Raw genomic sequence first — 18,954 nt, forward strand, 5'->3', positions numbered from 1 at the left:
ATCTCATGATCCAGCTACAAAACACAGACTCACTCCACTGTGAACCCTAGAGTCTCGCGTGTGTGTGTGTGAGAGAGAGAGAGAGAGTGCGTGTGTGTCTGTTTCTGTGTGTGTGTGTGTGTGTGTTTCTGAGCCTTCTGAGCTCTGTTTAGAGCTGAAATGTCATGTTTTTGTAATGCTGATCAGAAGTGTGTCATTAGTTGTTTGGCCCCTGGGTCGTGCTAGAGATCAGGTGCTCTGATCAGAGCCCGTGTGAAAAAAGACAGCTTATGTCCGGCGTAATGATGAATAATCAGTGGTGTACTGTGAGAAATGATCTGTATTGGTTTTCAGTCAGGCCAATGGCCCTCACATATGGAGCTTCATCAGGAGAAACCAATCCAAAGAGCTGACATGGAGAGGAGGAAAGAGTCTCGGTGCTTAGGACTCAAAGTTAGGATGATGGAGACTGTTTAACACAGTGTCCTGAGAAGAGCTGAAGGGAGTGATTCTCCTGGCTGTGTTCAGTATGAGCTGTGAGAGACTCTGATCAGATGAATGAAGTGTTTCTGTACGCTCTCCGTCCGTCTGATGTGTCTGAGTCCTGTACGCTCTCCAGTGATCCTCTGCCTCCTCTGTACAGCTCTCAGTACATTCGGAGAGAGAGATCCAGAGCACTCTGTTCCACATGACTGACCCGTCCGGTCGCTTGCGGAGGCCGATGAGCTGCCCGGGCTAAACGCAGTGATAGCAGGGGTTAATGGTGGCTCTCTCGACGCTCAGCTAATTGAAAGTATATATCAGGACCCCAGAGCCTGGGCTAATGAAGCTTGCACCGCTCCAGTGAGACGCCGGCTCCTGGGTTCTGGTGTAAATGCTAAACTGATTGACCTCTGCGCTGGACGTCCAGGGACGGATGTTTTCAACAGCTGCTTCTCTGAGAAACTGAGGGCTTGAGCACACTTTTAATCTGCATGACTTGGATTGACCTTTGAAATATTTCCAGCTCTAGCTTTTAAAAGCGTCAGACAGATGCATCATGGTACGGGGAAAAGACTTGCTGTGTAGTGTGCTGCTTATGATCATTTTTTGGAAAGCAATCAGATGTCCTTGAGGGGAATCTTCATTATTTCATTAATTATTCTGTGTTTTAAATGTAGGTAGTGACCTTTGCATCCTCCGATTTTTTCAACTCTCATTTACTTTTATAGTCATTGCTACTCAGGCACAAGTCTGTCCTTCACACATCTATCTGGAAAATACATCAGTGAACACTGTTCTTCTGATCCCTGACAACAGGAGGGAAATATGACCGGAAACAGAGATGTGTCACGCGTGCGCTCAGTAGAAGAGCAGAGCATAGACGAGCAGAGGACACATCCGGAGCAGAACAAGCACCATGAACTACTAGGACTGTTCAGAAAAGCTACCTTTGACAGTCTGAGGAGCCAAGCGGCCTGGCATCTGTTCTGCTTCCTTCATTTGTGAATGACAGTTTTCTCTCCTAACACTCACACATCGCTCTTTTGAGGGAATTTTCCACCGTGAGCCTGAAAGCCAGCCTCTGTGAATTCAGCGCTGATAAAACCGTGTGCTTTCAGACGAGCTTCAAGATGTTCCCCGTGTTGGAGAGTTGAGATGTGAGAATGTGACCCTGGGCTCAGTGACCGCAGAGAAAGAACAAACACGACACGTGTGCGCTCCATGAAGTGTGTGAACACCAGTGAAGGTCTCTTTCCATGAGTGTAAAAGAGTGTGTAGTGAAAGCGCAGAAGTGAGGCCAGCAGGTGACACACAGACAGCTCAATGTGCTGCTTTAATTATAGAGTCTGCCCCCCCCCGAGAGAAACAGACCACACGGCTGGGGAGGAGAGCAGACAGCAGCGCTGCTACACACACCTTCAGCGCTCCGTGTGTGTGTGTGTGTGTGTGTGAGACAGGGTTTTGTCAGCTTGTACCACGAGTCTCAACTGTTTGCAGCATGACAGGTTCAGGTTCAGGATGGGTTCATGTGAACTAGTTTCTGATGGTTCTCACTCTCCTCAATCCTCATCTCTGCTTCACTGCACGCTGCTCATGGTGTGATTTAAACACGTTTGAGGTCAGGCCAGTGCTGTCCGCTCCAGTGTTTGACCGCTGATGCTTCCACAGCAGATCACCGTCCAGATGGAGATGGAGATGTAGGTTTGGAGCTGGTGTTCAGCTGGTGTTTCTGCTCGTGTGTATGTAGACCAGCAGCACATCCGTTAAAACTGAGAAAGAGCCAAGTAAAGTGAAGAGTCTGATTTGACCATCTCCACACTCAATGAATGTGAATGAGTGTGATTTCTCACGTCAGGATTGAGTTTGACCTCACGGTGTGTCTTATTCACTCGTCATTAATGGAGAATGGAGGGTGTGTGTGTGTCATGGCACACCTGTGCAGGTCTTTATTCAAAGATCCAGGTTGAAGTATTGAATCAGGCCTGTGTTCCTCATGTTTTCTCAGTTATATTCCCAGTCTCTGCACCTTGTGAGCTGCCTACAGTGTTTTAATGGATTGTAGTGAAGGCATACTGTAATTATACATACTTCTAACATCTTCTGTTAAAAAGCAGGTCAGTCTAATTAAAATGGATCAGTTAAATTAGGATGAGTGTTTGTAAGTTTATGCAAATATTTTAGTGTTGTAGTCTATTGGAATCAATTGAAATGCGCTTGACGTGAGCTTTACTGTCTGTGTGTTGCTCAGATAAAGTCTCGTTCAGAGTTCATATAGAGAGAGTTCTGTCTGCGTTCAGTACATTAGTGTGTGTGTAGACTGCTGCTTGTGTCCTCTGTGTGACGCTGGAGCCGAGTGTGTGCTGTACAGAGAGCTTTCTGGATGAATCTCTGGAGCAGTGCATGTGAAGCCCTCAGTGCTACAATATAATATGCTGTTATACTCCATATAGCTTCATATACAAGCCAGAAACTAAGCTTTTTTTTTTGCACAGGCCTATCGAAAGGGTTAATGGTCCCACCTAGTGATCAACTGTAAAAATAACAAATTTTTACCTCTTCCCAAAAGGGAAAACCACAAACAATCAAGAATGCATGATTACATGGTGTCATGCCTTTGCAATCAAAAAATGTTGTTATAATGGAAGTCAATGGGGCAAAAACAGCCACCAACAACAAATGAGGGAGAAAAAAATTAAATCTAATGCTGCACAAAAACTAAAAATGCATCAAAGCCGATGTTGCTACTAATCTTTGATATGCCCAAGACTGTTATAAAGACTAAAAAAATAAAAATAAAAAAAATCCAGCCACAATTACTTTTATATTGAAAATAAGTCATTCTGTGTGTTTTTTTCCCCCAAATCAGTGACATCATTTATGAACTTGGCAGTTAAAGAGTTAAAATCTTGGATTTTTTAAAAAAACATTTGGTAGTTTTGATCAGGACTGAAGTTGATTAACAGGTTTATGCAAAATAAATTGAGAAAAAATATGAATCTGACAGATTTTTACAGCAGTTTAATTGAGTGGATGTTTTCATCCCGAACATAACAAAAGGGCAGTGAATCTGAACAATGCACAAGGGTTAAATGACCATCGCCGCTCTTTATTAGCTCTGTAGTGTTTCGTCCCTCTTTCAGTGTGTTTGTCTTCCCATATGTATGGCTGAACGCCGGTTCTCTCGCTCGGTCGTGTTTCTTCTATCAGCTGTTATTAGGTGTATGTATGCAGTGCAGAGAGATGACCTCACTACCCTCCTCTGGAGACGGGGCGGGAATATGCTAAAAAAGCTAAAAGTTTTGAATGTTTTAAAATACCACAACCATATCAAGCTGCTGTTTTTACTGAGGAATTAAATTTATTAATTATTAATTATTATTATTAAATAACTATCTTATAAATATATAAATCTCCAGTTAAATCAGTTTATTTGGAGTGTGCCGAGTGTCTCTACTCTTGCTACAGCTGGGTTAGTGTGTGTGTCCAGGAGACTCATCAGGAGTGATGTCAAGACCTTTTTATACTGTGGTTTTGGTACTGGCATTAGGGCTGTTTAAATGAGCTCCAGTAGTTAAACTCTCGTCCATCACATTGTCTGATTAGTGGAGCTGTAGAAAATAACATTATTCAGGAATCAGCTAAAAATAAAACAGAACTGAACTTGAGTCAAATATTGAATCACTCTGTTACCTGGAGACTGAAATGAAAAGGTTTAGTTCCTGTGAATTGGATGGTGTTCTCCTTCTCTGAGGAGGTTCTTCAGGCGGATCACACCCACATCAGTGCTCCACATCTCCCTCCGCTCCAGAGACCAGGACCCCGGGGCCACTGATGGGGAGCAGGAAGGAGGGCATGTTTACCTTCACAGATTGCCTCGTCTCCTCTTATCCCTGCTGCTTTTATTCTAGCAGAGTTGTTTGCGTCTTCATTTCACCGCGAGCGCTCGCGTACATCTGTTGTGTAAATACACCGCTCTGAAAGCAGCTTCACGCCGGGAGAAGGATTTCACGCCGGCCCACACCTTCAGAGCCTCCACAAACAAAGAAAGTAGAATAATTCACTGCAGAGAGTCAATTCTTTTCATAAAGCCTAGCCCCACACTTGCCAATCTAATTCAAAGTTTGATGATATCCAGTAGCTTTTAATTAAATAGATTTAAGCCCCGCTGGGAAACGTTCTGCAGCAGGTTTAGGTGCAGGTAGGAATAAAGAGTAAACACACACAGGAAGTGAAAGGCAGTGTGTGTTTGCTCTTAGATGAGCTCGGTCTCATCACACATTATCTGAAGGGAAGTTAGTCGAAGGCAGTCAGATCATGTGAGACAACACTAGGATCTGGATTTGTCCACGATCACATGCCTTCCAATCAAACCCTCAAGATTTATTATTTAATTGCATTGAAAAAAATGTATGAAAGGCTGGACTGTAAGGCCATAAAATAAATGTATTATTTGACTGAGATGGTGTTGTATGCATTTACTGTTTCCATATTTTGAAGTATTCCTTACTTGCATTATGATTGAGATTCTAGACAAACCGTGAAGCCCTTGTTGTAATGCTGTCAGGAGTGACATGAGCAGATCACCCTTCATTAGTCTGATGCACAGGAGCTTTCTGTGGAGATCTGCTGGTGCTGCCCAAGCTGAGCTCATTCGAGTATGAAAGAGTACCATTAGATTCCTCACTGCTCTCAATACACAAACACAATGATGGTACATACACTTCAGTAGGAAGACATCAGTGCATTTATAGGAACCTCATGCAGTGTTTTTGAGAAAGCTTACTTGATCTATTCTTGCAAGACCTGCCATTGACCCAGGATAATGGTGCTCCAGCCATGAGGACGAGCTTCTTCCATCTTCATGCCAGACTGTAATAGGATCCACTGCAGAAACAGGGGCCAGAAGGTTCTGGCACAAGAGATTGATGTGCTGAGGGATACAGAAGAGACTGTTTTACCCATCCACCAAACCTTGACCCCAAAACACATAGCGTGACCTCTCTGGGCTTCATGAAGCTCCTATTACCGTTCGTTCTGGAGCAGAGTTCGAGACCGAGCACCAGAGAGTGAGTCTCAGGTCTCCAGTTTATTTTCATTTGATTCAGCCGAGAGTCAGGTTTCTGTTTCTGGGGTTGCTTGGCTGCATTTCTCCTTCCTGCGAAATGTGCCCTTTGTCATGTGCTAAAGCCATTATTTGTGCACTTCTCATTTGTTTTGTGTGGCCTTTGGACATTTAGAGGCTTGTTAATGCTCACATAGCCTCAGACAATGTGGCACTTGTCACTCGCACTACTTTGTTTGCAATTAAATGTCCCCATTCTCTTTTGGCGCCATGGTTCACATGAAATGGCCAAACAGTCAGGGTCTGCCGGGTTGGTGTGTGTGTTTCTGATTGGGTGGCTGATTAACAAACAAGGCCGTGTTTGTTTGCCAACATGTACTGTTCCAGTGTCTAGGATGCTCATTGTGAAAGCAGTTCCTGTGGCGGCTGCTGTTTATATTCCTTCAATGCATCTCATTAACTGCTTTGCAACATTTGCACTTCTGGATCTGCTCCAGGTCGAGACCTCGGCCTTTCATGACAGTGTTTTGTAGTTCAGGTCTGTGGCGTTCGCTTGGCTGTAACTGACTACACAGCCTGAATGTAAGGGACGGGAGCTGCTGTGGGCTGTGACCATGACCCCGGGGGCTTTCCATGCTTTCTAATAAGCCCAAAAACAGAGTGGAGTGCAATCATGTCCAACAAGCCAACAAAGCATCAAAGGACCTCCATCTGCCAGCACACACAAGCAAGCATTGTGGGATAGCAGACACCGAAAGAGTCTGCTCGCTTTAGAGAGGATCCAATTCAGTCACTGGCTTTCTTCTTTTCTTTAGCCTGTTTTTCTCCACAGACGGATGGAGAGGCTGAAGAGCTGGGAAACATAATGGATTTAGAGGGAAGTAGTCCATCGCGCTGGCTCTCAGTGCACTTGCTGATGAGCTTTCAAGGCTTCTTCACTCCAGACTGGAAGATGAGGAGTCGTGAAGTGTGTGGTTCCTCTAATGCACTTCTAATATGCTGTAGTGTCATCCTGGGATGTTCAGATCAGTTATGTTCTGAACTAACACAGAATTATTTCTTAAGGAAGGGCCGTGTGCACTTGTTCCAGTAGTGGATCAGAACCTAATGGACCTAATGCCCAAAATGTGTCATATCAAGAACAGTGTCTTGACAAAAATCTTGCTGCTAAAGGGTGTTTCTTCTGTTCATTTTGAATGTGTCAGTGCGTCTGGTTCTTCTTGGGTGATGGCATGGAAATAGATGTAGGTGTCCACACTTGATAGCTTCATGATGCGTCTGTGTTATTTTTAAGCTTGAAAGCTCTGCCTGAGAGTCTCCACTCATTCATATGATAGAAATAACAAGTGAATTCTACAAAAAAGCTTGATCTTTGTGTCCCATGGGTGAAAGAAGTTGATGAGACCAGATAAAACCAGCACTAGCCTTTAACTGGTTTCAGGATGTCACATGAAGGCATCCTCGAGTGCACAAGTGTTCAATATGAGACCATTACTTATTGGTTTTGCTGCTATTCTGTTTGTTCTGTTCTTTTTTTTTTTCATTCTCAGTCAAATTGTCAATGTTTTCCACACTGCTCCTTCGGCTCCGATTCCCTGTTGGTCACACATCCCAGAACTGACCGTCTTCCATCATATCGGCTCTGGGTCGAGTAGTTTCACCTGGATCCCTCCATGTCCATCAGAAACTCATTAATGCATACAGGTCCTCGTGAATATTAAGGACAACGCTTGAACTGTCATCTGCCAGAAATATAAAGAGAATCGTAATGTAGTGAAGAATGAGCATTATGGTGGAATAAGTGGGGATAAATGTATGAGTGGAGGCGAGAGCGTGGCTTTCAGTAATATCATGAGGAAAGATCTAACAGATATCAGGAAATACAGAGGTTAAGATTCATTGATGGCACAATAATTTTAGTCATTTCCTCCACATCAAGGCCACAGGTCATCAAGCTCAAGAGTGAGAACACACATGCTGTACATTAGTTTCAGCATCTTCAGTCTGTTTCTCTAGATTTACTTTATTAATTGTTTATAACTTTCCATAATGTTTCAAATCATCTGACCTCTTCATCTTCAGGATTCATGCACGTTATTAGCTGATGAATGTCAGCCGTGTTTTCTAAAGTTGCCACATGATGTTTGAGTCTAGTACTGACCATACTGAACTTCCTGTCAATAGAGCGGGTTACTTGAAAGCCAGCTTCCAGATTGATTGATTTTTCTGTTGGTTAAAGATCAGTGCACAAAGAAATCAATGAATGGATTCCTTTGCAGAGCTCCTAATTTAATCAGGCCGGTGGCCGGTGGTCGATGGTTGATGAGGAGATGTGTGAGCACACAATCACATTCACTCGCTGCAGTCACTGCTCCACATGGTGTATAGGATTGTCCTCATGAGGCTACTCAAGTGCTGAAAGATGTGTTTTACACAACGCTTCTCATGTTTATATCATCATCACACTGTGTCTCTTGTGTGGTAGGGTTCCTGGCATCACTATCGCCACAGACATCATCTGTGGTTTCCCAGGAGAGACGGACGAGGACTTTGAGCAGACGATGGAGCTGGTGAGACAGTACCGCTTCCCCAGCCTCTTCATCAACCAGTTCTACCCTCGGCCTGGGACTCCAGCGGCCAAGATGGAGCAGGTTCCAGCGCACGTGGTGAGACGACAAGCAGATTTATTAGGAATTAAAAGCACATTAAAAATACATTAATGTTATAAGTTGAGATTTAGGCTACAAGAAATATTAAAAGGAACACAGCTGTAAAAAAGCCCCTTATTTATTGAAAGTGTTTGCAAACCAAATGTTATTACACTTTTGTTCATAAAGCAGTAGGCCTACTTTTAAATGAAAAAATTGCTCAATACACTGCTTTTGAATTCATTATTAGTTTTGTGCATAACAATGTGATTAATTGCATTTTATTGCAGACAATAATGGGAGTTAATTGCAAATACAAATTTTTATCGTTGCCCAGCACTACTAAAAACTCCAAGATTCATATTTGTTTATTTTCTTTTGAAATCTTCCACTTGTATTAACTACTCATTTAGCCGTTCATACTGTATTCGATGAAGCATGCTTTAGTCGGGGTGTGTCATATCTTACCGTTCATGATAATACCAGTATATATCTGTCCTCAAACGTCCGGCTGGTTTCTTTTATAGATGAGCTCTAATGGAGACAGGATTGTCCCTTACTGATCCGTCAGATCCATCATGGTGTTTTTGGAGACACAAACGCTGTGTCCTGTGTCAGATTTATCCTCAATGTCTGTTTATTTCTAGAGCACTGTTTAAAACAACTCCTAGTTAAACAAAGTGCTTCACATTAAAACATATAGAACAACATTCTAAACAAAACATAGCAAAATAATTGAAAGTGATTTAATGAATCTCTGTAATGCACTAAGTGAGTTTTAACTAAGCCTTAAAATCTGACAGTGTTTTAACAGATGTGATAAACCATGGAAGACTATTCCACAGTTTAGGGGCAGCACAGAAAATACTGAATCCCGTCTCATTTTTAGTCTTGCCCTAGCCCGCCTCTGATCAGATGATTGGAGAGATCTCAATGGGTTGTGTAAGAGCAAAAACAATTTAAAAATTAAAAACAATTTAAAACAATTAAGAGGATCTTAATGTATTTACTATAGTGGACAGAAAGACAATGAAAAGACATTAAAATTGGGGTAATGTTCATGTTTTCACACTAGTTTTAGGGAGTTAGAATCATTCACTGCAGTCTGGAATTGAACTACTGGTTTCGTCTGGTCAGAGGAGAACTGACCCCCAACTGAGCCTGGTTTCTCCCAAGGTTTTTTTCTCCATTCAGTCACCGATGGAGTTTCGGTTCCTTGCCGCTGTCGCCTCTGGCTTGCTTAGTTGGGGTCACTTCATCTACAGCGATATCATTGACTTGATTGTAAATAAATGCACAGACACTATTTAAACTGAACAGAGATGACATCACTGAATTCAATGATGAACTGCCTTTAACTATCATTCTGCATTATTGACACTGTTTTCCTAATGAATGTTGTTCAGTGCTTTGACGCAATCTGTTTTGTTTAAAGCACTATATAAATAAAGGTGCCTTGACGTTCAGTGGCATGTGTGATAGCGTGTCATGGTGGTGTTGTGGTGGAGCTCTTGTGTGTTTGCTGCTGGTGTTGCAGGTCAGTTTCTCTCTAGCAGCGGGGTCAGGGCTTCTGAAGGTTTAGTCTTCTGGGACGTCCCAGACCCACCTGGCACCTGCAGCCCTCTTCCAGACCCTTCAGAGAGGGTCAGCTCTGCTTTAATAACTCCTCCAGATGTGTGTCGGGTGCTCAGCACGTTTAGTCTGTCTCAGAGCAGCCGCTGTGGGGTGATGGATGGCCTGGTGTTATCACTCGGCCCGAGCAGATCTGGCACACCGGAGGAGATGGGAAAACCGGGAGCCTCCAGACTGGCATAATTACTCCCGAGTGAGGGAAGCGTTAGCGGAGATAAATTGGCATGATCTCCAGGAATGTTGCTCTTTCCAGCCGGACAGGTGTTTACCTTGACAGCCCGTCTGCCTCGGAGGCTCTCTTTGACCTGGGGAAATTAAGGCAGCTTCCTCAGTCAAAGTTAAGGGGATCTGGATTCATAGCTTCTGCCAGTTCTGCACAGGAATCGGTGAGGAATACCCAACACATGTGAAAACAAATTCATCTTAAAATAAAGACAGATGGGCAAGGCCTGGAGCGACCGATGCAAGCTTCACGGGGAAAACTGGAACAAAACAACAACTAAACTGGTGTCGCTCCCGATCAGACCAGAACACACTCTACATTTCTAAATCATTCAGCCAGATCTCCGTCACCATGAGAAGTGTCCCCTCAGATCTACAGCGTGCTGGTTATCTGTGTGACATCTCAGACCACTTAAAGTGCTTTCTGATGGGAACAGGTAGTGACATCACTGCACTTCCTGTGGAGGAGAGAGCTCAGCACCACATACAGACGAATCTGTGTCTCACATTGTAATGAAGAATGGAACATTAGCATACTGCTCTCTGCATACACGCTTTAAAACAACTCATAAAGTTTGTGGAAATAAACATATCTGTCAAGGCTGCAGTAAACTGATCAAAAGTGACAGTAAAGACATATATAATGTTGCAAAATATTTCTGTTTCAAAGAAATGTAGTTCTTTTGAACTTTATATTCATCTGCGAATCACACTTTCCACACAAACATTGTGCAGCACAACACTGATGATCAGAAATGTTTCTAGCGATGGTGGAAATGATCTGATGTGTGACCAAAGTCAACACACACAGGTGAAGACAAAGATGAGGAAGCAGTAATTCACTTTAGATGAAAGCATCTTCCAAATACCCAAATGTAAATGTGTTACCTCTGAACTTTGGGTTGCATGAACACGTATTAGGTTTTTCAGTTAAAGCAATGGGATAAAACTTGAGGTTGAAGTTGCATGCATTGCATTGTGGGATAGAGTATTCCTGACGGTGAGCTCTGTTTCGTGCTGCTGGATGCTGCGTCCAGTATTCTGCAGGAGCGTGTGTCCATTACATCACGGATCTGAGTCGAGCAGATGGACAGTATATGAGGTGCCATCCTTCATCGTTGTTGCGGTGACAGATGCATGTTCAGTTTGGATTTATGAATAGCATCATGTCTCTATATGATCTCCATCTGCTGGAGATGTTTTCACACTTTGTGCAGAGCCAAGCAGCACACGATCACAATCACGATCAGTCACTGATCCGGAGACGCTCGTCTTCTACTGTTGAATATTTATATTCATGCAGCGGCCAATACACAGGTTTAATGAGAACGACTCCCGCCGCGCTCAGAGGAGCTCATGTTCCTGACAGAGCTGCAGTTAACTGTCCTTATGTCCTTTATAATCTAGCCTTTCTATAACTCCTGTCACCTCTGACTAGGACTGGAGAAATGGCCGATTCACTTTTGATTTTTAAACGTGCAGTACATGCTTATGTTAATTCAACAAAACCACAAATAAATAAAAACAACCAGCTGAGCCGACTCCACGCATCACCTCAACTTGACCTGTGTTTGTAGCCGGTGTCACAGCCAAACTCATCAAGCACTTCACTTTGGGCCAGGCGCGTGCTCCAGAAGAAACGTCTATATGAAGCTGGAAGCATCAGAATCAGCATCGGTTTTAGCTGATCACCATGACAAGAAATCTGATTGGAGATCCCTACTCTTTACTGTTGGGGCATGATGCATGATTCTAATGTTTGGTAATATTTCTGTTAAAAATCATGATTCCTAGATAAAAAACAAATGTAATTGTGGCAATCCAATCAGCCCTAGTTCTGAGGATCCTCTGACTGCTCTGTTCCTGAGTCGGTGCGAGCCCCAGCGGAGGAGGAACTGGAGGAAACGCACTGATTCCCTGCTGTACAGCATCACATCATAGGATTGTCTCATTTAGATCTGCTCTAAGAAAACCCTCCAGTGAGCTTTGTCTGTCTTGCCCTCGGACGTCTCTGAGGCTGAGCGACGGCTTCAGATGAAGGGGAAAAGTGGGAGATGATTTTTCACCTCGGCCTGCTGCTTCGGGGCCGCTGTGATCTCAGGACCCCGGCCCTAATAGACTGAAATATTGAGTTTCTCAAGGTCACTCCGGGGTTCATCTTTTCTGATCAAATTTCGGTTCCTATTTCCCCCCGAATGAAGATGTGTGGTTTGTGGAGTGTGTTCTCTGAAGGTCTCTGGCTCGGTTCTCTCCTCCTCTGTCTGATCACACTCAGAGAGATGGAGACACAGGGCACAGACGTGGGCATGGATTCACTCTCGTGTCTGTGTGTGATCGCAGGACGTCCGTTCAGCTGTTTACAGTGTTCTCTGTTCATCTGTGATCTGTTATATCAGATGTTCAGGAGGGTTTCAGTACTGTGTGTCTGACAGATCTCATGAGCTAAAGTGCTTCTGGATTGTAGGAATGCAATGTAGGAAAACAAAAATGGAAGACTAATCATAATAAAGTCTGTTAAAATAATCGGAATCGGACGATAAGTGTGTTAAAATCAGTATCGGACCCAAAAAAAAAGTCCTGCCGATGCATGATACTCTTGAATGGTGACTCCATTTACTATTTTCAGTTTAATTGAGTCTTACAGCCATTCTCTCAAATGTTTGTCACCGTTTTGATGATGTGAATCAGATATGTGATGTGTGTATTATAGAGACATCCCCACTGGCTGTGAAACATGACTTCTCTTCAACTAGACGCTGCATAATTGCACATAATTAGCCTTTCTTGAACTGGTGACTGCATTAGAATCCATCACATCTCCTCAATGCTCAGCATTTGCATCTCATTACACTTTAGGGAAGTATTATCTGAAACGGAGAGGTCTTGAGGGCAAATATCCTCATTTTCTTCCCTTCCAGTGTTTGTTCTTCATTCCTCTGTCTGATGGCCTCTGAGTTCAGACTTGATTTTGGTTTCATTCTTCTTCAGTTAATTAACTCTGGGGTTTGTTGTTGTTCTTTTCTCTTTCACAGAAGAAACACAGAACCAAAGCGCTCTCTGCCCTCTTCCACTCCTACAACCCTTACGACCACAAGGTAAGAGAAGCTGGGTTTTAACCTATGTTTAATATAGATGTTAATGCGGTTTCATTTATTTATGTGTGTGCATTGAGTTCCATAGAGAGAGAGGTTATTATTAAACTAAAGCTGAATGATGAGTGATACCGGTGTGCTGTTTGAGCTCACGTGACTCTATCACAGAAACGCTGCAGTCTCTGAATGCTCTCGTCTCATTCTGACACTGATCTTCATTAACCAGAGAACAGCAGATCTGTGGTCACGCTTTTAAAATACTTCCTGCTTTCAGCTTCTGTACATGTTTTCTCTCTTCAGTGGACGTTGATCTGTGAGTTATGTGTGTATCCTGTCGTTTCTTACAGTCTGCTTATGTCTGAGATTAAAGGTAGAGGTCAGAGGTCAGAGGTCAGAGGGAAGGATCAGAATGCATCTAGGCTGATGTGAGTGAACAGATCTTCATACAGGGACTCCTAAACCAGATCTGTGCTCTTCTGTCTGTCTGAGTGTGATTAAATGAAGAGGACACTCCTTGAGTTTGTGCTCTGAACGCAGGTCAGAGGTCAGAGGTCATTCAGAAACCTCAGGTCCACATTAAAACATGATTTGAAGCTCACTGCTCGGGCTGAATGTGAATGTGAGGTGTGGATCAGAAGATTATTCTGCTGATTATGAGCCAGCTTCCTGTAAGATAAGTTTAGTGTCATTTATGCAGGAACACTACAGAATGCTGGGATGGATCAGTCATGTATTCCACAGATGACACGTGTAATAAATGTGTGTGTGATTGATTTTAATCAGATTGTGCGGTGTTGCTGTGTGTGTCACAGATCTGTTCCTCGTGTGTTTCGCTTCAGTCTGAGCTCATGAGGCCTGTGTTTATTTTACATTTAAATCTGAATGCATCAAGGATTGATGCTTATTTGCATAAGGTAGCCCTGCCCCCAGCCCCCAGCCCCTCCCCCAGTCGTTAGCACAGTAATTACACATGGCCGTGATTCCTGAGGCTTTTTCACATCGCTCTTCACATACATGTTCTTACATTGCAAGATGTGCCTGGAGTAAGTGTGTGTGTGTGTGTGTGTGTGTGTGTGATTGAAGTGAAAGTGACGTGACATACAGCCAAGTATGGTGACCCATACTCAGAATTTGTGCTCTGCATTTAACCCATCCACAGTGCACACACACACACAGCAGTGAACACACACACACACACACCGTGAACACACACACGGAGCAGTGGGCATCATTTATGCTGTGGCTCCCGGGGAGCAGTTGGGGGTTCAGTGCCTCAAGGGCAGTCTAACCTCTGGTTGGCAGAATTTTCAGTCCTATTTAGCTGCAGTCAGGCACTTACACACACACACACACACACACACACACACACTCATAATGTATTTGTTTAAATAAGTGTTTTACACTCTAACTATATCACACACTAGTCATTTTTCTGCAGCATCATCATGTCATTACATCATCTCCAGTGATGGATTGTGATTAATAACATGACAGTGGTGGAAATATTTCAATCTGTTTCAGAATGAAAGTACTTATTCTAATCTAATAACACAAGTAATATTTTCACACCTTCTGCATGATCTCAAAATGATAGTTTGATGAGAGTAAGAGTCTGCTCAGTGATTTGCTGCTTCACTCCATGTAGAGATCCCTTATCGAGGACAGGAGCTCTGCTGGAAATGACATCAGTTGTGATGTCACAGAGTTTCAGAAATGAGCTCTCTGTGTGTGTGTGTGTGTGTGTGTGTGTGTGTGTCCACACGACTGGGGCTTTGGGTCGTGCTGCTGAAGGCTGTGCTGAGAGCGATCAGCTCTGGCTGTGTGTCCGGTGTAGCTGGGGTCAGCGTCTGGCGGCGCTGGATAACTCCTCTCCACAATAACACACAGACGTGTCTCCTGCCACGCTGAATAACCTGCTCTCTTAGCTGTGCTAATGTCCTGTGCTGTGAATGAAGTCACTACACTAACCTCTGAAAGCTCTTCAGAGCAGGAGGCAGACAGAAATGAGCCTTGCTTTTGTTGCTGGAGATTTTAATGTCCTTCCCTTCATGTCCCTCACTTGCGCTAAATCTCAATTCATGAGTGATTTTCTGAGATTTATTTTGTTGTTGTTTTGTGTTTGCTGGGATCAGGGAAACGGTCTCGTTTCTTGCAGCACAAACCTGATAAATTAATGTTAATAAACACTTAGCCAGGTTTAATGTCAAGGAAATCGCTTGTTTATCTTGATTATTATATTTGTTGTTGTTTTGTTTTCGAGTTGTTGTTACAGCAGCTGCACACATTGAATCAGAAGGTTAAAATGAGTGCTGTAGCGCAGTCTTTTCTGTATATATACAAATTAAATGCATGACAGTCATTACAAAGATCTTTATAATGTGTTTTTGAGGTGTGTGTGTGTGTACATGTTTTTCTACTCTGGTGGGGACTCAAACCTGAATACACACCAACTCTTGGAGATTTGTGTCAAGGTGGGGACCTAAATTGAGGTCCCAAAGGGGAAACAAGCTAGTAAATCACAAAATTATTATTTTTTTAAGTCTAAAAATGCACAAAGTTTCCTGTGAGGGTTAGGGTTAGGTGTAGGGTTGGTGTAGGGCCATAGAATATACAGTTTGTACAGTATAAAAACCATTACACCTATGGGATGAACACACTTTACACAAAAACAAACGTGTGTGTGTGTGTGTGTGAGAGAGAGAGAAAGAGTTGTGTGTGAGTGTATCTGTGTGTATGTGTGTGAGTGTGTTAGCATGAGTGTGAGAGTGTATCTGTGTGTGTGGCTGTGTGAGAGTGTATCGGTGTGTGTCTGTGTGAGAGTGTATCGGTGTGTTTCTGTGTGTGTGTATCGGTGTGTGTCTGTGTGAGAGTTTATCGGTGTGTGTCTGTGTGAGAGTGTATCGGTGTGTTTCTGTGTGTGTATCGGTGTGTGTCTGTGTGAGAGTGTATCGGTGTGTTTCTGTGTGTGAGTGTATCGGTGTGTGTCTGTGTGAGAGTGTATCGGTGTGTTTCTGTGTGTGTATCGGTGTGTGTGAGAGTGTATCGGTGTGAGAATGTATCGGTGTGTGTCTGTGTGTGAGTGTATTGGTGTGAGAATGTATCGGTGTGTGTCTGTGTGTGAGTGTATCGGTGTGTGTGTCTGTGTGTGAGTGTATCGGTGTGTGTCTGTGTGAGAGTGTATCGGTGTGTTTCTGTGTGTGTATCAATGTGTGTCTGTGAGAGTGTATCGGTGTGTGAGTGTATCGTGTGTGTCTGTGTTTGAGTGTATCGGTGTGTGTGTCTGTGTGAGAGTGTATCGGTTTGTGTGTCTGTGTGAGTGTATCGGTGTGTGTCTGTGTGTGAGTGTATTGGTGTGAGAATGTATCGTGTGTGTCTGTGTGAGAGTGTATCGGTGTGTGCCTGTGTGTGAGTGTATCGGTGTGTGTCTGTGTGAGTGTATCGGTGTGTGTGTGTGTGTCGGTGTGTGTCTGTGTGAGAGTGTGTCGGTGTGTGTCTGTGTGTGAGTGTGTCGGTGTGTGTCTGTGTGAGAGTGTATCGGTGTGTGTCTGTGTGAGTGTATCGGTGTGTGAGTGTATCGGTGTGTGTCTGTGTTGAGTGTATCGGTGTGTGTCTGTGTGTGAGTGTATCGGTGTGTGAGTTTATCGGTGTGTGTGTGTGTGTGTGTCGGTGTGTGAGGGTATCGATTTTTCCATTAATCGTTTTCTTAAATGTGGTCGATTCAAAATCGATTCTCAAAGGCCATGAATCGATTTTTTTTCCATATTTATTTCCGCTGACATTGAATGTAAGATTAGCGTTGATCTAATTACAAATCTTCTCCACTAGATGTCACCCTCTTATGTGCCTTGTGCGATATTACCAATGAACCTGTCATTCATTCATTCAGTTTAAAGCAGTGGTTCTCAACCCGCGGCCCGTCACGAATTCAAATGCGGCTCACCATATGCTCAACACACACACACAAAACTTTTGCATCTCACTTGAAGAAGTTAAAGCAAATGGAAACACCATATACTACGCAGCAATCATCCTTAATTGAAAGAAATGTGGCAAAACATCCCTGGAGAGAACCTCATATTATTAATTTCGAAAGTGCTTTCCATATTTGGATCAACATAGGCTACATTTGTGAACGCACATTTTCTGCAATGTTGCGCGTCAGGTCATGCTCCCGTTCGTGTCTTACAGACTGAATCTTAAAGCCTCTTTCTGCGTCCGTGAGTCCACTATGGACCGCTAGGTAGGCGTGACGTAAAAATCGCCATCGGAGAGTGTGTGCCGAGGCTCTGAGCAGACAACCGCGCGGACAGGTGCGCGTGGTCAGTAGTCTTCAAAAGCACAATTGCACATGTTCAGGCAGTGTGAAGAAGCCCATTGCCAATCGGGCCGGGCTCGGGCTTGTGCAGTAAATCCGAGAAAGATGCGAAAATGTATGCTGGGTAGGTTTGGAAAAGTTTTGACCTTGTTTATAATGAGAATAATGAGTGAATAATGACGCACCATCAGGGAGCGCAGGAGCGCGCTGAAGCCATCTACAGTGGATTCAATCATTTTCCTCCACAAAAACACTTAGGCCTTTCTTAATCTTGGTGAATAAATGTTTTTCAAATAATAACTAAATATTATTTGAGTCTTAAATGCATAATGTAGACAGAGTAGGCTATATAAGCTAATGTTGGCATTATTATTTTATTATGTCAGCTGCTATGGCGAAGCAAATCCGGCAGAGCCTTTATCTTAATTCATTTCGTTATTGCCAAATACCCATCTTAATTTATAATTTATCTTAATTAAATTTTTTAAGAAAGACTTGTTTTTATTGGTGCGTTGGCCTATTTATATGCTAAATGAGCCTATACCTAGGGCTATTTATAGAGTGCTTAGATGTTACGATGTTGCAGAGGACTTATTTTATTTCTTTGTTCAAACTTTCAAGTGGCCTATTTCGTTATTCATGTATAAGTTATGTTAAACCATGTATAAATGACTCATTCCTGACAAAAGGCAAAAGAGCTGTGTGCTGCGTACATTTGAATAATGTCGGGTTGTAAATGGGTTCGGGCTTTTAAAAAGCTGTCAATCAAAATGTACGTGTCGGACTCGGGACATGTCGGGCTTAACTTTTAAGGCCCGATTACAGCTCTAATAGAAAATCGAATCGAAAATCGAAATCGAATCGAGAATCGAAATCGAATCGATCTGGAACATCTGAATCGATACCCAGCCCTAGTATCGGTGTGTGTCTGTGTGTGAGTGTATCGGTGTGTGAGTTTATCGGTGTGTGTCTGTGTGTGAGTGTATCGGTGTGTGAGTTTATCGGTGTGTGTCTGTGTGTGAGTGTATTGGTGTGTGTGTCTGTGTGTGAGTGTATCAGTGTGTGTGTCTGTGTGTGAGTGTATCGGTGTGTGTGTCTGTGCGTGATTGTATCGGTGTGTGTGTCTGTGTGGGAGTGTATCGGTGTGTGTGAGTGTATCGGTGTGTGTGTCTGTGTGTGTATCAGTGTGTGAGTGTATCGGTGTGTGTCTGTGTGTGAGTGTATCGGTGTGTGTGTCTGTGTGTGAGTGTTTAGGTGTGTGTGTCTGTGTGTGAGTGTATCGGTGTGTGTGTCTGTGTGAGAGTGTATCGGTGTGTGTGTCTGTGTGAGAGTGTATCGGTGTGTCTGTGTGTGAGTGTATCGGTGTGTGTGTCTGTGTGAGAGTGTATCGGTGTGTGTGTCTGTGTGAGAGTGTATCAGTGTGTGTCTGTGTGTGAGTGTATCGGTGTGTGAGTGTATCGGTGTGTGTCTGTGTGAGAGTGTGTGTCTCTGTGTGAGTGTATCGGTGCAGTCTGTGTGTGA

The 18,954-nt window shown here is 43.4% G+C and overlaps 1 protein-coding gene across 2 annotated transcripts in view; it reads left to right on the forward strand.

Moving 5' to 3' along the window:
- Nucleotides 1-18,954, forward strand: part of cdkal1 (CDK5 regulatory subunit associated protein 1-like 1) — a 221,278-nt gene that overhangs the window by 158,820 nt on the left and 43,504 nt on the right. For both annotated transcript variants that reach the window (XM_026249271.1, XM_026249272.1), the window contains exons 11-12: nt 8,010-8,190; nt 13,059-13,121. In XM_026249271.1, the coding sequence (XP_026105056.1) occupies nt 8,010-8,190; nt 13,059-13,121 (244 nt within the window). The remainder of the gene's footprint in view (nt 1-8,009; nt 8,191-13,058; nt 13,122-18,954) is intronic.

The sequence above is a fragment of the Carassius auratus genome, unplaced genomic scaffold, assembly GCF_003368295.1.
Source record: "Carassius auratus strain Wakin unplaced genomic scaffold, ASM336829v1 scaf_tig00020768, whole genome shotgun sequence".
Lineage (NCBI taxonomy): Eukaryota > Metazoa > Chordata > Actinopteri > Cypriniformes > Cyprinidae > Carassius > Carassius auratus.